Here is an 18,144-nt window from a genome sequence, read left to right on the forward strand (position 1 = left end):
AAAAAAGCTATTGGCCAATCCTTACACACGATCAGGACACAGTCTGGACAAATCCAAGTATTACTGGCACCTCCTCGAGCAAATCGACGAACAACGGAGCTTAGGAGATAAGGGTGATGGGCGTTTCATAGTAAGTAGAAGCTATCGCATAGATCAACTGCGTTAAAACATTCGTTACGTAAAATTGTTTTAACGCGTATAATTTAAGTTCTCTAGTGCATCACAGTATCCCACTACTATATAGGATAAGATCCACAACGGAAAACAAGATCCAGCCTAAACAAAGAAATCACAAATTCAGAGCTTTCTAAAACACAACGAAGACACCGTTCACCTTGGTGCTATGCGTGAGAAAGACCGTAGCAAAACAATAATTAATGTTGTACCGAAATTATTCAGTGAATGATTATTTTATATCAAAATTTTAACCGAATAATTAAATTTTCAGTGTATAAATTCGGTACAAAAGTGCGTAAAATTATCACAAAAGCAAACGCTAACTTTTAAATACCATCATTTGACTCTGAGTAGAAGACCTGGGGAAAAACTAGGAAAATTGAGGAACAAATAAGCACTTCATGGGTATTTTTTCGGACTAAAAAAAAACTACAAAGTCCTTATCTGTTCCGAATTATAAAATTCATCGGTTACGCGAAATAAAACTGAGCGATCCTCTTAAGCAAAAATAATAAGGGAGATACGACTATGAATGAGATAAAAATGCGATGTATTTATAAAACGGGAAACCAATACGGACATAGGCTATGACGCTGGAATTTTTATGATCGGTTCCGATTACGGTTGTGCACAAGGACATTTTCATTCAAATCCATATTCAAAACCGAAAAAAGCAGTATTGTATTCTTCGAAAACATACACAGTTAAACCTAAGAGTTAATCATCCTTTGAAATTTCCTTAAAAGGAAATTATACTCTGGTTAAACTTTTTCTCTTCGAAATAAGATAGCATGGGATGTGCAGCGACTGTCGGGCAGTGATGGAAGCACGAAATACGTCACATTCTTTTTATTTCTGCACTTTTCCATCGGTAAATGTATATCTAATAGAATTTCTGCGCATAGAAATGCTATCGTCAAAGCATTGATGTTCTCAGTAGGGACAATCCTTGGCTTTGTTCTTCAATTTTCTCAACCGTGCTCTGTATTTTTTCAGTACCAGCGGTCTGCATACGTACGCACAAAAGCAGTTTCGGACACAGGTGAAACGTCCGGAGGAAAAACACTGCCCTCATTCTTGATAGAGTGTTACGAAGAGCATCATCCATGTTTGACTACATATGCTTAACCGTATCGGTGGTCAGCGAATATCAATGGAGGTTCGATTTTTCTCAGGAACTTTTCAATTCTAAGAAAAATACCTTCGCGCAGACCCTCTGCCGCTGCAGTAAAAAAAACCCCTATAAGTTAATGACAATAACAAACTCCTACGCAGTTTAATAGATTACTGTACAACTATAATATCCCTTATCATCTCATGACAGAACCATAGTAAGTACAATTATCCCAGATTCCTCCATCCGCGAAACAAGAGGAAAAATCAGTGAAACGCAATAAAAATGACACACAGTTCTTGGTAAAAGTCAGTGCCTCAGTGCCGGAATAGCCACTTTTACCTAACCGTCCCCTCAGGGTCAGTATTTTTTAGTTTTTTTTTTTCAAAAACTGTCGTACATATATCGACAAATACGACATATCGAGAAGTATATATATATGAAGTGTAAGGAAAGGTAAATCTACAGACATTCCGCTTTCTAAATACATAAATAATAAATAAGTAATAATGAATAGAATATAGATTACTGTAGCAAATGCTGAGGAAAGAGAAGATTCCCTCGAATAGATTACAGAGCGCCATTTCAGCTCTCATTGAAATTAGGCAGTTATAGACTAGCTCGAAAATGAGGGTAAAGAGGATTTCCAGGAAAAAAGATCCCTCGGAGATGAATGGTCAAAAAAAAAGAAAAAAAAAAGAAAAAAGGAAAACCCCAAAGAAAAGAATCCAAATTGTCCATAAAACAGAATCCTTAGGGAATATGCAGAGACCAGACAACAAAGGCGATATATTCTATACCCTGAAGTACTTGAATAATCTAAAGTATGAGTAGTCAAAAGTCTAATGAAGTATAAAACCGTATTTTCGCCTGATTGCTTCTCAACTAACGTAAGATTTTGCACAGGTCGCATCAAAATGTCGCTGACATTGAACTCGATTGCATCTACCGTAACCGCTGACTAGACGTGATGCGCACAAAGGAACCAAAAACCTCACGAACGCACGTCGCCGTCGTCGGCCTATATTTTAATGGAATAAACAGCGAGACGAAAAACGAAGGACGTTCTCCGCCCAACGGAGCTCTGGCGCGACCTCATCGTCGCTGGAACAGCGTATCAATGGCTAACAAGCTGGGCATCGCCCAACATTCTCAGAGATTCTTCGCTTGACTCTGTCAGGGTAAATTTCGAGCACCGTGGACAGCGGAACCATCAAATTCAGCAAGAAGAGCGGCTAAACCAAAGATAAAAATGAGAAAAAAAAACGAAAATAGAGTAGGACGAAAAATTGAGAACGCAGTATACGACAAAGAATTTAAGAACAAAAAACAAAAAAAGCAACTTTTGCACTTCCTAATCGGTCTATATATCCACGCCACAAATTCCCTGTCAATCTGATTCAGGCGTTTTCTTAATTCGATCCAAAGTACGAATGTTATTTCATTTAAAATACATGGAATTCAACGCTTGTGAAACAGCGGTAATGTATGACCCTAAAATGTATGATTGGACGTTAGTAATAACTTTTAAGGTGCACATTAGATTTTGAAAAATTTGAATTGGGCTGGCTTCGAGAGTAGAGTGATACCTTCATTAATTCGTTAGAATAATATAAAGACATTGATTATGAAGGAAAACAATATTTGTAGCTTCATAAGATAATACAAAAAAGTAGAATAGTCTATGATAAAAATCCTGTCAAGATGCAAAAGCGTTTCAAAAACGAAGAAATGAGATAATTAATCATAGAAGAAAACACTTCTAAAAAGCATTTTAACATTCCTAGAAATAATCTCTAAACTTATAGATAATACTTTAAGAATGTAAAACAAAAATCATTTTAAAGAACCTTTCTGTGATGTAAAAATGCAAAAGTGTAAATGTAAAAAAGGACCCAAACATTTCTTTAAAAAGTCTGTATAGTAACGAGCTGCAGCTCCATCCCATAATCCATGAATAGTGAAAATAGGTTCACATGAATTCATACCGTTCTCCTAAGCACCGCAAAGTTCAGCGTAAGGGTCCAATTTGTCCAATTTTAATGGGATTTTCCCTATTTTTCTTCTTGTTTGTAACAAAATCAAACGCATCGGCCACGATCAAGGCGAATATAGCTTCTATCTACGCATTGTTGTCGTAGGATGATTCCTGCGTTCTCTCAAGTAATAAGAAATGATTTTATGTGGTGAACATTAATGGCGAACCCAGCAGAAGGTTGCATCGTGTAGATCAATGTAATCTCTTAAATCATCTAAATCTTGTTAGGTTGGTGGGAAAAATAATCGAAATTTGGAGCCTCTAACTTCAAATTTAAAACAAAAAATTAATAATGAATGAATTCTCTATACGTAAAAACTTTAAATTTTGTTCACGTGATAACTCAAACCTTTATTGCAACAGTTAACGTCGTTTCATATATTAGAAATGCTTTACTGAGAAATACTAAAAACTATCCTATTTTGAAAAAAGGAGAAGCAAGTAGAGCTAAAGATGCTACTCATTATATGCATTTAAAAATGGACAGAACAGTCGCCATCATAGTCTCGTTTCTAGTGGAGAAACCAAGATTTGTCTTGCGAATCGTTGCGAATCCGTAGAGCAGCGCACGCGAGAATAGCAATATATTCAAAGAAAGCGTTGTACAAACACGCAACTACAACTAAATACTGTTGGCCATAATAACAAACCTGCCCATTTTATGGTCCAAATGCTAATTCTCCACTCTGAGTCAAGAGTGAAAGAAGGCAACACGTCGTTCGGCACGAAAATGGCGAATAGACGCGGCTAGTTGGTAGTAATAACAGGATACGTCAAGAAATATGAATGCAAATGACGTAAAGAATTCCCAGCAATCCAAAAATATAGAAGGAATGACGGAAATTTAAATTCGACCGCACCGAAACCGACAGGCAGACGTAAAACTTTTTCCCTCTCTCTCTCTCTCTCTCTCTCTCTCTTTCGAAGAACTACCTCCATATTTATGTCTAATACGACTCAGAACAACTATTCACAAACCCTAGTAGTAACCACTGCAAATGGAAGCAACCTTCAACGAGTATCCTTCACTGAAAACTATTTCCAAAATTTGGTCAGACAAGAAATTGATAGCATCTCCGAGTAGAGAAGAGAATTACAAAGCAGAGTATGGGTCGGGACCAGTTCTCGCATGCACAGTTTCTCAGCATTCCTAGATGTCGCATGGTGGTAGCCATTTACGGCTGCCGGCTTCTTTAACGGTGTTCTCAGCTGAACTGTGTTCCTTATATAGACAATTCACCAATTTCTCATTCGTTTTGCCATTATTTAAATAATATTCCAATATTCTACGTATGCGTAATGTAGTACGTGCTCACAGGTCTTGCGCATGTACATTAGTTATTCCATTACTCTTTGACATTCATGGAATCTATCGTGTAAAAAAATGAACTATTGGTCCACGCGAGCTTTGCATACGATTATGCATTCGTTGGTTGCACGGCAACCATCTACGAAACAGGATTACTGCAATCCCATCGTGGAAAAAAAGCGAAACAATCCTGTAACGCATAAGACACGACCGCAGTTTCTTCGTCATTCAACAATTCTACACAATAAAACGTTTTATAAATTGTTGTTAAGTATGAAAACCAAAACAGCGACAATTCTTCATCTAGAATAGCCGACTAAAGGGAATCTTAAATTCTCACGACAGAAGAGAAACTCAAGATAACAAAATAAAATATAAAATAATGCAAAAACTTGAGTAGAAAAATCAAATTTCTAGCGTTTCATTTAAATTCCCGCGACTTGTGTAGTTGGGCAGTGCAGTAAGAAAAGGAACACTTCTGTCGGTCACGGAAATGCGATCACCTTAATCGTGTCAAGATACGGTAGATTGAAGGACTTCCATGAATTAGAATTTAAAGTGCAATTTCCCGAATCCTACTACGTCATTCCACGTCTAACATCAAAGAAGAGTCTTATTTGATGTAGTTTTAGAAAAAAGAATAATGAAAAGCGTACTTCGAAATGTGAGCCGTTAATGAGATCTAACACTAATATATAAGAAGACTAATATACTGGATTCGAAGATGGTTTCAGAGATGAAACAAATTTTAAGGGTATGGAGCTATTGGCCTTCATAGAAACTGAAAAAATAGAAGTTCGAAATGTTCACTGAGTGAAAATATCTCATTAAAGACAAAATTTGGGTGTCGCCTGCCATGCATCTCGCTTTCAGCGTTTATAAGCACATTTCAGCGATTTCTACGGAAGTTCGTCTACTAAAAGTATAATAAAAATACTTCACAACCAATCTTCTAGATTAGAAGATAGCTAAAATAACAAATATGGTACAGCAGCCTCCTAGCATATAAGAAATGAGTTCTTACTCTTTCTAGAATATCAATTTTTACAAGGGAACAAGAATTTTTACAAGAACAAGCGCAGAATCTTACCGAACAATTAATCCTTCAAATCAAAAATTAAAAATCCAAAAAAAAGACAGCATTATGAAAATATGTCACTAAACTAAGTGGTCTAAAATCCAACTTACAGCTACCAAGTATTATCTTGATAATCCACCTTGTGCTTGGCATTATGAATGACAACGAATTGCATTCGAATCCGATAAAACCAGCGAATTCTCTGCGACAGAGCAGAAAAAAGTGTGTAGCACAGAGAGGATTTCTGGGATAGAAAAAATATATATGCATATGGAGATCTAAACACAAATTCACAGAACAACCACATCCAGTCCACAACGTCGCTGTTCTCCTCTAATATTGAATTTTTCGCCATGTATAAGTCAGATGTACAATCGGTGAGATTTCAAAATCTTCACTGAACATTCCCAAATGACAGCACAGAAAGTCGATCGAAGTTCGTTTCGGGAACCATGTAGTTTGTGCACATCACGTGTGTCAACTTTGTCAAAACGAAGTAATAGTATAGTCGGGTCAAAACGACATGAAACACGGACATTTGCGCGAGCGGCTGCGCTCGAAGCGGAGCGGTGGAGCGTAGCGGTTGGGATCGTGTAAGGATCCACGCTACCGCCACACACTTCTGCAGTTCGCCATGGTCCCACCTCGATTCCAACAGCTGTGTCCACACCGCTTCCGAGCGCGGCCGCTTGCGCAACGGTCCGTGCTTCATGTCGTTTTGACCCAACTATACGCTGAATTACAAAAGAAATAAATGTTCTCGTTAAATAAATGCTCTCGTTGGCAGTGATAGCGTCGTAAGCTTCCAAAGCTAATCGATATTCAGTCAAGACTGTTCGGTTTTCCATTTCGACTCCAGATTATGTGCCGTGATTAGCTTTTAATGAAATTAATTGAATTTTAACGTAGAAAACAAATGCCAAAATAACGCAAATCATTGACTATAAACCAACATGCGGTCGAAGCGAGGAAAGATACGAATAATATGTCTAAAAAAATACTCTAGTATATAGTAATGATAATAATGCAAGTTGCAATAATAATGTAAGTAATAATAATAATAATAATAATAATAATAATAATAATAATAATAATAATAATAATAATAATAATAATAATAATAATAATAATAATAATAGTAATAATAATGTAATCAAGCTCTTGATATGCGATGCCACCGGCACAGCAGAGCACCTGATCTTGAAATGCGACACCGCGTAATCCACAAGAGCAATCCTGAGCCGGCTTAAACGAAAAGCCAAGAAAAGGGGGAAATCGGCAGTTCAGCTTGAAAAAGTCTAATCAAACGGACTATTGTGCTGGAAAGATGAAACTCTGAGATTATCCAGTCTTTCTGGTCTATAAACGAAAAACAGTTGTTATTGTATCTTGGCAACGCTTCATAAGGGTGGTGTAGCGCATTCGGTAAGAGGTTCCGTTGTAGGTGCAGCATGATCGATCGGAGGCTTGATTTCGCCCTAATGTCCTCGGTACATGGATCCTAGACTTGTCTGGGAGGAAAAAGACACTGACTTGATACATCGGCTACGCCCTGTAAGTCATTCCATAGGCTAGACACGCGTTCATAAATCTCAAACAATTCTGAATTGAATTGAACGCGGTGGCGCATCCCAGGCAGATTGATCTATGCCGGACACTTAATCCTTTATCCTTTATGCTTTATAGGGCATCAGCGGGTAACTGAAATCTCTTCGAAATGTGAGATACGGGGAAAAAACGTGCAATGAAAGTGTCGAAACAAAACAATAGAGTACAGCTGGTTCAGTGTTCAAATCTAGCTCTAAATGTTATCACTTTGCAATCTCTTCGCGAGAGATTCGATTGAAATTCACGACTGTCGCAGCTATTCAATACATAGAAACAAACGATGTGCCATTCTGCAGAAGCGGGTGAGGCAACTTTATTTTCACCTTGAGCAATAAGGAGTTGAAGGTGTTTGTAACAAACGTTTTGCAGATAAATAGATAAGAATTGAACCGTCTCTACTGACCGAAACGAGTTCATACGGTCCTGGCCTGATCGATTACATCCTCCGCGGACGCGAGCGCTGCAACTCCAAACACCGATGGATGTGGGTCAAATCCGATGCCTAAGCTCCTCTGAGCACTTTTCTTTTTTGTTTTCTATTTGGATAATTTTTCGTCTTTTCTTGTAGATGAATAGGAATAGTTCATAAGTGCGATCAAAGCAAAATGTTTTCTCGTTAGCGTGAGCGCCATCGCACAATCGATCATAGTGTCATCGATCGTCATCGAAGGGGATGTAACAGGTGTAACATTTACGTTCGATTGCGACATTTTACGACATTCAACAATGTGAGATAAACACAATAAAAATATTGTGAAAAACCAACTTTTACGTAATTTCACCACTTTCTCCGCTTTCGACGCTGCATCCTTTATATGAGTATTGTACTCCACCAAATAATTACGTTCATGTTCGAAGAAGTCATCGACATCTCGCTGAATAATGCAAACAATAGCGAAATCACACTACAGGACGATAAAATCAATATATCAAAGTTGATAGAATGTATGAGCGAGGTTAATTACAAAAATTTTGTTCTTGAAATTCCTCAGACATGTATTTGTTACATAATGTTAACCAACAATACCTGTCCAGATAGAAGAACTTCATCGGCGGACTGAGTAAAACGCTTCCAAAGCGACTCCACTACTTCTTTCTTGTTCTTTCCTCGAACTGACAACTGAAAAATGGTGGATAAAAATACATTCTTGTGCATTATTTCAATGTCTGCGCGAAGATGATGTCAGAACACCTTTATCTGTGCCTTTTATGGATTTGTATTCAGCTACCATGACTAGCTGAAACTGAACCCAGAGCACTCTTCCCGCACTAACGAACATACTAAGAACTCCATATATTTAATTTGTCAGAATAAATGTTCTCGGCTTTCTTGACACACAGCGAAAATTATTAAAACAACGCGAATGGTACAAAGTAGAGCCAGAACGACCTGAACCCAGGTCGTGTAAGTCTCCGAATCTGAATGACGATTCACAATCATACATCAGCTGCAGCTGCGAACTATGGCTGCGAATAGGATGGGACCTTACTCATTTCTACAGCGTGAGTGCAAGCTGTAGGAAAAGATTGCTCCTAAAGCCGCCGGCATAGTTCAGTGCCGCGCGCGAGCGCGGTTTGGCTTCTCTGCAATTTTGGTGGTTATTGACTATTCACAACAATGCCCTCAACAACCACCAAAACCGCAGAGCCGCCAAACTTCAAAACCGCGCCCGCGCGGCTCTGAATTCTGCGGACAGCCTAAGCAATTTTTATTTCGGAAAAGAACAGCTATCGGGAAAGAAACTTTCTTCTCTTATGAAACATTATTTTCCTTCGACTGACCGTACCAACGCAAAAGGCACAGGTGCGATAGGAGGGAGACCCTCCTCAGGTGAAGGGGGTCTAACTCACGGGGTGCAGTTCAAGTGAGCGGGGTATTTCGCCAACCGTCCAAAAATGAAGGGATTCAGAGCCCCAGCTCTGACTATCGCATTTATGGCTAAAGAACGTAAAAAATATAAGCCTGCGCTACGCATTACAACTGTTTCGATATAAAATATTCAGCGGATGCTTGGAAAAACCAGAAGAAATCGGAGTTTTTCTTGAACACATTCGGTTGGTAACATGATCTTCGACTGCATACTGGCATAGGACATAGACATGCGAATTTTTCAGTCTGAACCTGCTGAGGCTGCTCATGCAAACAATTGCTCGCATGAGCTGAATGTATACCAACGCTTGGTGCGCTCGAACGTAACTGTCTAAGAAATGTTTACCTTACAGCATACTTCACTTGTCATTCGTAAGCTGAAATGTGTCGTCCGTTAAGACTGTGTTCAAGCGAATGAAAGATGTGTTGCACGATCCGCTCACCCGGTCAAGGGGGCATACCACAAAATTGACGATGTTGGGGTCTCTCCAGGAAAATATAGGCTTCGAGATGTAAACTACGGATATGGGCTTGATGAAACCCATTTCCCCATCATCGTTCTGAAAACGGCGCGTGAAATGCGGCCTTACTGGCCGTTTTTTTCTCACGAGGACGTCAGAACGCGGCACCCTGGTGCACGCATCGCTAGCAAGCGAACGACAATCTAATAGGTTTGCTCAGCAGTCTATTCAAGAAAAACCAATGATAGGTTATTGAGGGAACCGGCGAAAACAGGGGAGGTTTTTTAAAATGTCTCGTAGGAAACCAGTAAGGTCGTCTCCGATCCCATTTTTCAGGGCAACTAGGAGAAGTTGAGCGTAAACACGCGGACTCGAATTCCAAACCACCAACCCTACCTTTTTCTAGATAGACAACAAATTTGTCGAGTTCATGGTATGCTGCCTTCGAATCGGTGTCTTTTTCTACAGAGGTTCTGTACAAGTCCAATGGATGCTACTACTTTCAGTAACATTTCTTTATTAGAAACTCTAACAGAACAAAACAACAAAAAAAAAGATCAAATATGAGTTACAGCCACCACTTGAAGTGAAACCGTAGGTCCAATATGCGTAACCAGGAAAAATCACGGCTAAGACATGAATTAAAATAAGAGAGTAAAAGCATTGCAAAAACCTATAAAAAGAGACCCAAGATGTGAATGAGGCCAGTCACATGCCCGCAATAGATTTGTTGTGTTGTGCATGTACTTTTGTTTAGTGAGATTCCAAAGCTAAACAAGGCGAATGAAGAAAATACTTCTGTAACGAACTGAATGAGAAGTCGAAATAGTCCGTTGTGCGTAACAAAAACGAAGAGAATTTGCACTTATGTGTCGAAAAGCATGAGATCATGAAATCTCGATCAGTACCTTACAAACGCAATCGGACGTTCGCGGATTCGTACTTCAAAAATTGGAGTACATGTGTATCCCATTTTAATTCTTCATAAATGTTTTGCACGTACAGAACAGGCAATTTTGAGCGAAATCAAGACAGAAAATTCAGTTCAGAAAGAAAAAAACACAAATAGTCGGGTCAAAACGGAACGGTGCAGTTGCGTAACCTAACCGTTACGTTCCACGGCGTCGCTTCGAGAGCACCCGCTTACGCAAGCTCATCGTGTTTTGACCCTACTATAGACGCGCGTGATTCTGTATTTCGTGCGAATCACGCTGCATCCATAACAGAACATAAATAAGATCAGGAAAAGAAAATTTAGCAACATCCTGAACGTACCGTATTTCTATGTCTATTGCCAGTTTACTGGAGCATCAATAACTGAACAACACCAAGAGACGCTGGAATGGGGAGCTGGATAACGAAAATAAAACGAACAAGTAACTCGCATTATATATGAAATATAGGAGAACAAGATCCAAAATGCAAAAATACACCGATTCTTTGACAATGAACACTCCCGTAAAATGCAAGTTTCAACAAAAAATCACGCAATTCTGCAAAACACTCCTATCATCGACGCTAAAAGAGACGCTGAGGTTTCTTGTTACATATCATTTATTCCAAAAAAAATTGAGTCCCAAAGACGACCTTGCCTTCAACTACATTACAACAAGGGAGGAGTATTGCTGAATATTGAATTTTTTGTGAGTTTATATTGGAGCTGTACAATGTCATGGTATCGGTCGTATTGACTACCATTCATTAAGATGGCTGTGAAAATGGGAACGGTAGGAAAGATAGCGTTACCTAGGAATTCTTGTGAATACAAGCACGATGTACAAGATAAGTGGAAATTACAAAGGTAATCATAACCACTTATTTAGTAACAGTAACGGTTTTACGTCCCTAATCGACTTCGCGGGATCATTTTCTGAAGAAAATGGGTGACATCACGAAAAAAAAAACCTTTCAAAAACAAAAACTATCACTAACATTTGTGTCGCCTTCCAAAACTTATATTCGTTATCAAGAATCATTACCAAAATCTGTTCAATTTCATAAAGTACCACTCTTCATTAAATGAAAATAATTTTCGTAAATATATCTATCTCATGTCTACATTTTTGCGAATATGGAAATGATGTAAACGCTTGAACTTACAGCTTGTCACTTTCGGCAAGCAAAGATTCTGTGATTATAAACGAGTTCCAAGAATTTACTTACAGATATTTCCACAACTAAATTCCAGGGATAAATCTATTTCGAAATCTCAGCGTCTCTAACCTGATGTCTGAAGCTGGCGCAGCATAGGCAAATCTCTTTCCTCATCATACTGATCGGTGAGAATCTTGAAGAATGCTAAACGCACGACTTTCACTTGTTCTGGTGTGAGGGCTCTCGGGATGTAAATAACATAACCACCCTCTGTTTGCGGATGCGTTGGGGGTTTCGACGTTGGGGTGAGTTCTGATGGACGACGTTTCACCGCCAACGGCTTAATGTCAGTCTTCAATTCTTTGCGATTGTTAAACATCACAATTCTTGGCAAACCATAAGATGGAGCCTGATTTTGTGCTGATGTAAGCGAGCGGTAGGACTGACATCCGAGACATCTATATGTCCAATAGGAACGCGATTCGCCTTTATATTTCCCATGACGTTGCGTGACTCTCATCTTAGCACCACAACGAGGACAAGTAACGCAGTCCAGGAAGAAATTGCTGAGGCCATCACGTATCAGACGCCTGACAGAACATCTACCGTCGTCGAATATGTATGCGTTATGGGGATTCGGAGAACGTCCGGTGAGCTGAAAGAAGTCCCGCTGCGAAAAGCGTGTACATTCGCATGAAATAATATGTACAGAAAGCAGCAAAAATCAGAAAATTGATCCGGGCAGCAGCAGCGCGTTCGCAACAATTCACACAATGCCTCTGACTCACACAGCTCGTGCAACTGTTTCAAGATGAACGTGCATTGCGGTCGCTCGAATCAACGTAGATTTCGGATGATGATGAAATCATAAAAACGTTTCGTGCAAATAAAATACAATACTTCTCTGCGCTCTCTTCAGCGCAAGACTACATAAATTTCGTTTTTGTTGCTTGAACAACAAACATATTTTAAAACCAACATAACATAGACGGCAAACGTTCGCTGCCGTAACTAAGCGGAAGTATTTTAGCATGAACAAACAAATATCAACAAGCAATCCATCAAAAATAAAGTCGCAAACAGTTAAACCTAACGGGGTATCAATACGTTTTGAAAAAAAATTATGCAGATCTATGTTTAGCTTGCTGAACAATGAGTTTAGGAAGGTTTAGAGCTTTAATTAACGTTCGCTGTCATAAACATCAGCAGTTGCAAAAGATTTACATAAACAGATCAAATCTTTGAGGTTCACATATACAGAATTGATACAAATTAGTAAGAGGTTAAAGCGTTCAGTCCAGCGGTAGGGGATTGGGAATAGGTGAAGGTTAACGCGATTGCGTGTAGTTCGAAGTGGTAGTATTGCAGTCTTATAAGACCTCTACATTCGGTATTGAAGAAAGCCCATTTTATTTCATGATCGCATATTTCTACCGAGTCGTTTCTACAAATTATTAATAAACTATGGAAGATTGGAGGGAATTTGAATATGAAAATTTCTTTTTGACGTAACTATCCCTAAATAACTACAATATATTGCAGAAGTTAGGTTTAGAAAGAACAGATACTCTAACTCATTCGAAAATTGATAATAACTCGTTACTATCAATATCTAAATGAATTAGATATTCGAAGCAAACTACTTACGGTAAGTACTACCTGTAAGTGATATTTCATCTTTCACCATATCTCTCGTTAATGATAGTTTTTAAGTCTTGCAACTACAATGTCAAACGCTTACGCAAAGGGACTGCTCGACTACAAATATAAATATATCCCCATGCAATCCGAAAATCATTTTTGAAGAAAAAAAAAAGCCAAAAACTATGTTCAAGGATCAAGAAATTGGAATATGTATGTCAGGGTTGTTGCACAGAAGTTCTTGAATAAGACCATGCGTACTTTTCTACATGTTCAGAGATATAGGATTTAAAAGCAATATTAACCATCAACTGACCTCATCCTCGTACTGCAAGAAGATCCTAAAGTTTGTGTCTTGACGGAACACTGGATGGGCGGCAATTCTTTGTAGGAATACTTCGTGCATGGCCACAGTTTTCTTGAATTGGGCCAGATAATCCCTGAATAATTCTAGTTACAATAAAAAGATTTCAGAAAAGACCATTGGAGGAAAAGATTGTAGAAAACGAAAATTAAACGTCAAAAAATTCACAGCAAGAAGCGACACTTTCATACCTTTCGCCATTTTTCCCTGCTATCAAATGTTTAGGGAAAAAAACTTACTGTTCAAGCTCTTGTTTCATCTTCAAGAACTCCTCCTTTGTCATTGTCGCTTCTCCTTCTCCGAGTTTTTGCAGTTTCTCGCGGGAAGAGTCGAAATCTGGATGGGGTGGAGCTGGTGGGACCTGGAGAAAACTGTTTCGAAGTTTGTTCACTCAAGGAAATAAAAGATATCCTTTCGACAGGGAAGACCAAATAAACGAAGGAGGAAACTAGAAAGATATTTGCAATCGTTCAACAGGAGACGACCGATACAACTCCGACTGTGAGAAACACGTTGTCCTCAACCAAATTAACACACTCGGCGTGGATTACGCTTACCCCAAATGAAAGGAAAACTCACAATAAACCCGGCATAACTTTCGTTTTCGTCCAAAACGCTGTGAAGCCACAGAAACTCCTCATGTTCACGCACAACAGAAGTCTCCGGACGCATCCCAGGGAGACGAGTCTTTGTGTGCACTGTGTATTTGACCTACAAAACACGTGCGTTTCCGAACAAGTAAAATGAGTAAAATTCTATAATTTCACTCGCTCTTTAGCTAGCAATGCTACAGAATGGAACCCTGAAATAAAAGTCAAACATCGCTTAGATAGCAAAATCCAATTATGGAGAGTAGTTGCCGCTACAGAATCTTTTCAACCTCACTGTGGAAAGAATTTACTGGGTAACGAATTCCAACTCAGAATAGTACCTATATCCTTAGGTATAATTTACTAGTCTAGAACTGAAAATAGTAAATTCTCGTTCAAATCAGCACTAAAATTATTGAGTTTAAAGTACCGATCTACCTATATCCTTAAGTACTATAGATCAGGTCTAAGCGGAAAGGAGACATTCAGAATTGTACACTAAACACCTACTTCACACTTCTCCCTATCATTTCTCACTAATCTCACTTTACTTGTTCGACCATATAAGGAGCATTAATCAGTAGGTTCGAACAAATACACTTAACAAAGAAATGACTACGTTGACCACTAAGACAAACTGATCATGAACACTTTCGTTTTTTTCCTTCACTAAGGAGAAAAAAAAGTAACCCTGGAGAACAGGAAGTTATACGTAATATGATGAAATAAACTGAAGCATTACAGGAAACGAAACAAGTAACTTAGTGCTAACCATCCTGATGAGATCATCTATAAAAGTTATCACTTTAACAAAAGTATGTATACCAGGTATACTTGGAAGGAAATAAATAAACAAACAGAAAGTCGAAAGGGAACTAACTTGACAAAAAGAAAAAAAATTGACGCTAAGAAAAACCGCACCTTATCTCTTTCTGACAGCGCATCAGAAATATCCACGGAAATCGCATTGTCGGTGTCAAGGTCCACATTGATTTCTTCAGTGCGATGCTGCAACATTATAAATTGATGTTCCCTGAATAGGAACAGATGAGTCAATGATCGACAGCGAAGTGAGGATCGATTGCCAACTGATAACATATGCGCCCGTTTCACTACAAACGCGAATCAGTCTTACATGAATTTCATCACACTTGTCATTTTTACTGTATTTCTTATTCTCCTCAAGTACAATTTGTCAACGTTTTCGTAAAAGAGTATCCCAAGAAGATCTCTCCATTTTCAGCTGGGGCTATGCAATAGAATAGCAAAAGAGCTTTGATTTGATCTGGAAACGACAATAGTTGAAATAGCAGCTTTTCTTCCAATTAAGATTGACTCTACTCTTAAATTACACGAAGAACAACACATTAGAATCTCACACTTCACCATACGAGTTACTCTGTAATAATTGCACCATTGCTAGCAAGTACTTTGCTATTCACAATGTTTCTTCTTTTATCCTTTGTCAAAGGGAGCGTTGAAGATGTTTTTCAAAGAATACAAACAGAACGTAGCTACAATGAAATAGCATAATGTTTCGAAGACAAAAACCTAACGATGATGAAAATCGATGTGAATGTCGCGGTGTTGGAACCGAGGCCCCACCTCGGTTCCAAACACTGCGGTCCACCGCACCGCCTCTGCTACCTCCTTTAATTGCTGCTGTTCGCGATGATCCCACCTCGATTCCAAACGCTGCGCTCCACCGCACTGCTTTGAGCGCAACCGCTTACGCAACTGCACCATGCTTCATGTCGTTTTGACCCTACTACAGCTCGGCAGGGTGTTTACGGTTTGTTTTTTGATTACTGATTTCGAACGGCACATTCGATTCACATCGATTTTCATCCTCGTTAGACTATGACATTGTAGATCAATTGTTATACGGTTTCCACGTCTTTCTTCTCTCCTTTTTTTTTCGGAACCCTTACACAATGACAATACCATTTAAAGAGTACACAACACTCCCAAAGTAAACCAAAGTTTCCATGAGTACTGCTTTTAGGGAACAAAATATGTCAAAATTTTTATCTTCCAATAACTTTGAAAATGAAAAAAAGATGTAGAAGTAAATGTAAAGTTTTAGCAATTGTAAAAGAACGCCACAGAATTTCTCTCACTAGCTTTCTGTAAGAAGCGATAATTACTAAAATTTCTAGAACTTACATATAGTCCAGTCATTTCTGATAGTTGCAGTGCTTCTCCAACCGCTTCTCGACTTTAATGTTATACAATGAATATAAACAATAAGTGTGGATTATATAAATCCATCACATTGAAACGTATAGATTTTACAACTAAAAGAAAGAGTACAGCCAAACAAGTGGCTATTTTCCGCGTCAACCGAAGTGAAAACAGCGACGTTACATAGCTTTTCTCGCAAAAGTTCATGCTTTATAGCTAACAAAACAAAACGAATATTACGCCTGTTTGTTATTAATCATCCACTGAGAAAATCGGAAATATCAAGTGAATCAAAGTGCAGCAATCTCTGCCGAGCATTGACTCGAGGAGAACGAAATGAATATGTGAGAATTCTCATTAAAATAAGACACATCAAAATCAATCACTTTTGCCCGCAACTGGAAAAGTCCAAATATGATTTCATGGAGAAGTTTTTTAGAACTCGAGGTAACTGTTGCCTTGCAAGTATCGCCACAACTATAAGTTCAGCAATGAGATTTTACAGACACGGATTGATCAGCCTACAACCGAAATAAGTTTTGCCCCCTTCTATAGGCGCACTTTTTGTTACTGAAATAGGTGTTGGCGGTGGGAACCGGTAAATCTACGATTAGCTGTGCCGCGCAAATAATGAGCGAGTGACACATAAAAATCCTACTTTAATAACAATTCACATTTAGTAGGGTCAAAAAGAAATGGAGCTCAGCGCAGTTACCACTCGAAGCGGTGCGATGGAGAGCAGCGGATAGGATCGAGGCTAGGCGGATGGTGCTAGCACTCGTGCTAGCACCATCCGCCGCTGCAGTTCGCGACTGTCTCACCTCGATATCAGCCGCTTTCTATACCTGCTTTCACAACTGCATCGAACTTCATGTCGTTTTGACCCGACTATAAATGTAATTCAGTGCAATTAGTGTCCAACAAGTAGTCCTGCACTCCCATTTCGATATTTGCTTCATTCCTTCATTAAAATCAGCGAAATGATTAACAACAAATATTATTGCTTAGCTTTTCCATCATGCTCACGCAGCAAACACTGAAGAGTGACTTCGTAGCGATGATCATTGACGATAGCGCGACACTGAATTGTCCGTATTTCTTCCTTCCTCAATTTTTTTCTTTTGGATGTAATTTTTCTGAAAGGCGGGACCTATTATTTTCCCGTTAGGTAGAGTAAAAAGGATTAAACGTATAGTCGAGTCAAAAGACATAAAACGCGGTGCAGTTTCGCAAGCGGATGCGCTCGAAGCGGCGCAGTGGAGATAGCGGTTGGAATCGAGGTGGACCATTGCGAACCGCAGCGACCGGAGGTGCTAGCATCCCCACTCGATCCTAACCGTTGCGCTCCGCCGCACCGCTTTGAGAGCAACCGTTTACGCAACAGCACCGTGCTTCATGTCGTTTTGACCCTCTGTAGGTAGCTGTATACAGTCGGGTGGGTCAAAACAACATGAAGCTCGGTGAAGTCGCGTAAGCGGCTGCGCTCGAAGTGATGCGGTGGTGCTTAGGAGAGAGTATCGAAGAGAAGACTTCTTAGCGCCACTCATGGCTGTAGTTCGTGATGGTTCCACCTCGATTCCAACCGCTAGCGGGTAAAATGTAGTTGGGAGGGGGGA

The 18,144-nt window shown here is 39.2% G+C and overlaps 1 protein-coding gene across 2 annotated transcripts in view; it reads right to left on the reverse strand.

Moving 5' to 3' along the window:
• Positions 1 to 18,144, reverse strand: part of RB195_015450 (uncharacterized protein) — a gene marked incomplete at both ends in the record, with an annotated part of 54,418 nt that overhangs the window by 34,996 nt on the left and 1,278 nt on the right. Inside the window, 9 exons of one of the 2 annotated variants that reach the window (XM_064206174.1) lie at positions 6,706 to 6,961; positions 8,087 to 8,199; positions 8,352 to 8,444; positions 10,047 to 10,117; positions 11,879 to 12,404; positions 13,707 to 13,830; positions 13,994 to 14,115; positions 14,334 to 14,465; positions 15,266 to 15,361. In XM_064206174.1, the coding sequence (XP_064062055.1) occupies positions 6,706 to 6,961; positions 8,087 to 8,199; positions 8,352 to 8,444; positions 10,047 to 10,117; positions 11,879 to 12,404; positions 13,707 to 13,830; positions 13,994 to 14,115; positions 14,334 to 14,465; positions 15,266 to 15,361 (1,533 nt within the window). Of the gene's footprint in view, positions 1 to 6,705; positions 6,962 to 8,086; positions 8,200 to 8,351; positions 8,445 to 10,046; positions 10,118 to 11,878; positions 12,405 to 13,706; positions 13,831 to 13,993; positions 14,116 to 14,333; positions 14,466 to 15,265; positions 15,362 to 18,144 lie in introns of those variants that run through there. The other variant, XM_064206172.1, reaches the window with a different exon arrangement.

The sequence above is a fragment of the Necator americanus genome, chromosome V (assembly GCF_031761385.1).
Source record: "Necator americanus strain Aroian chromosome V, whole genome shotgun sequence".
In the NCBI taxonomy this organism is placed as follows: domain Eukaryota; kingdom Metazoa; phylum Nematoda; class Chromadorea; order Rhabditida; family Ancylostomatidae; genus Necator; species Necator americanus.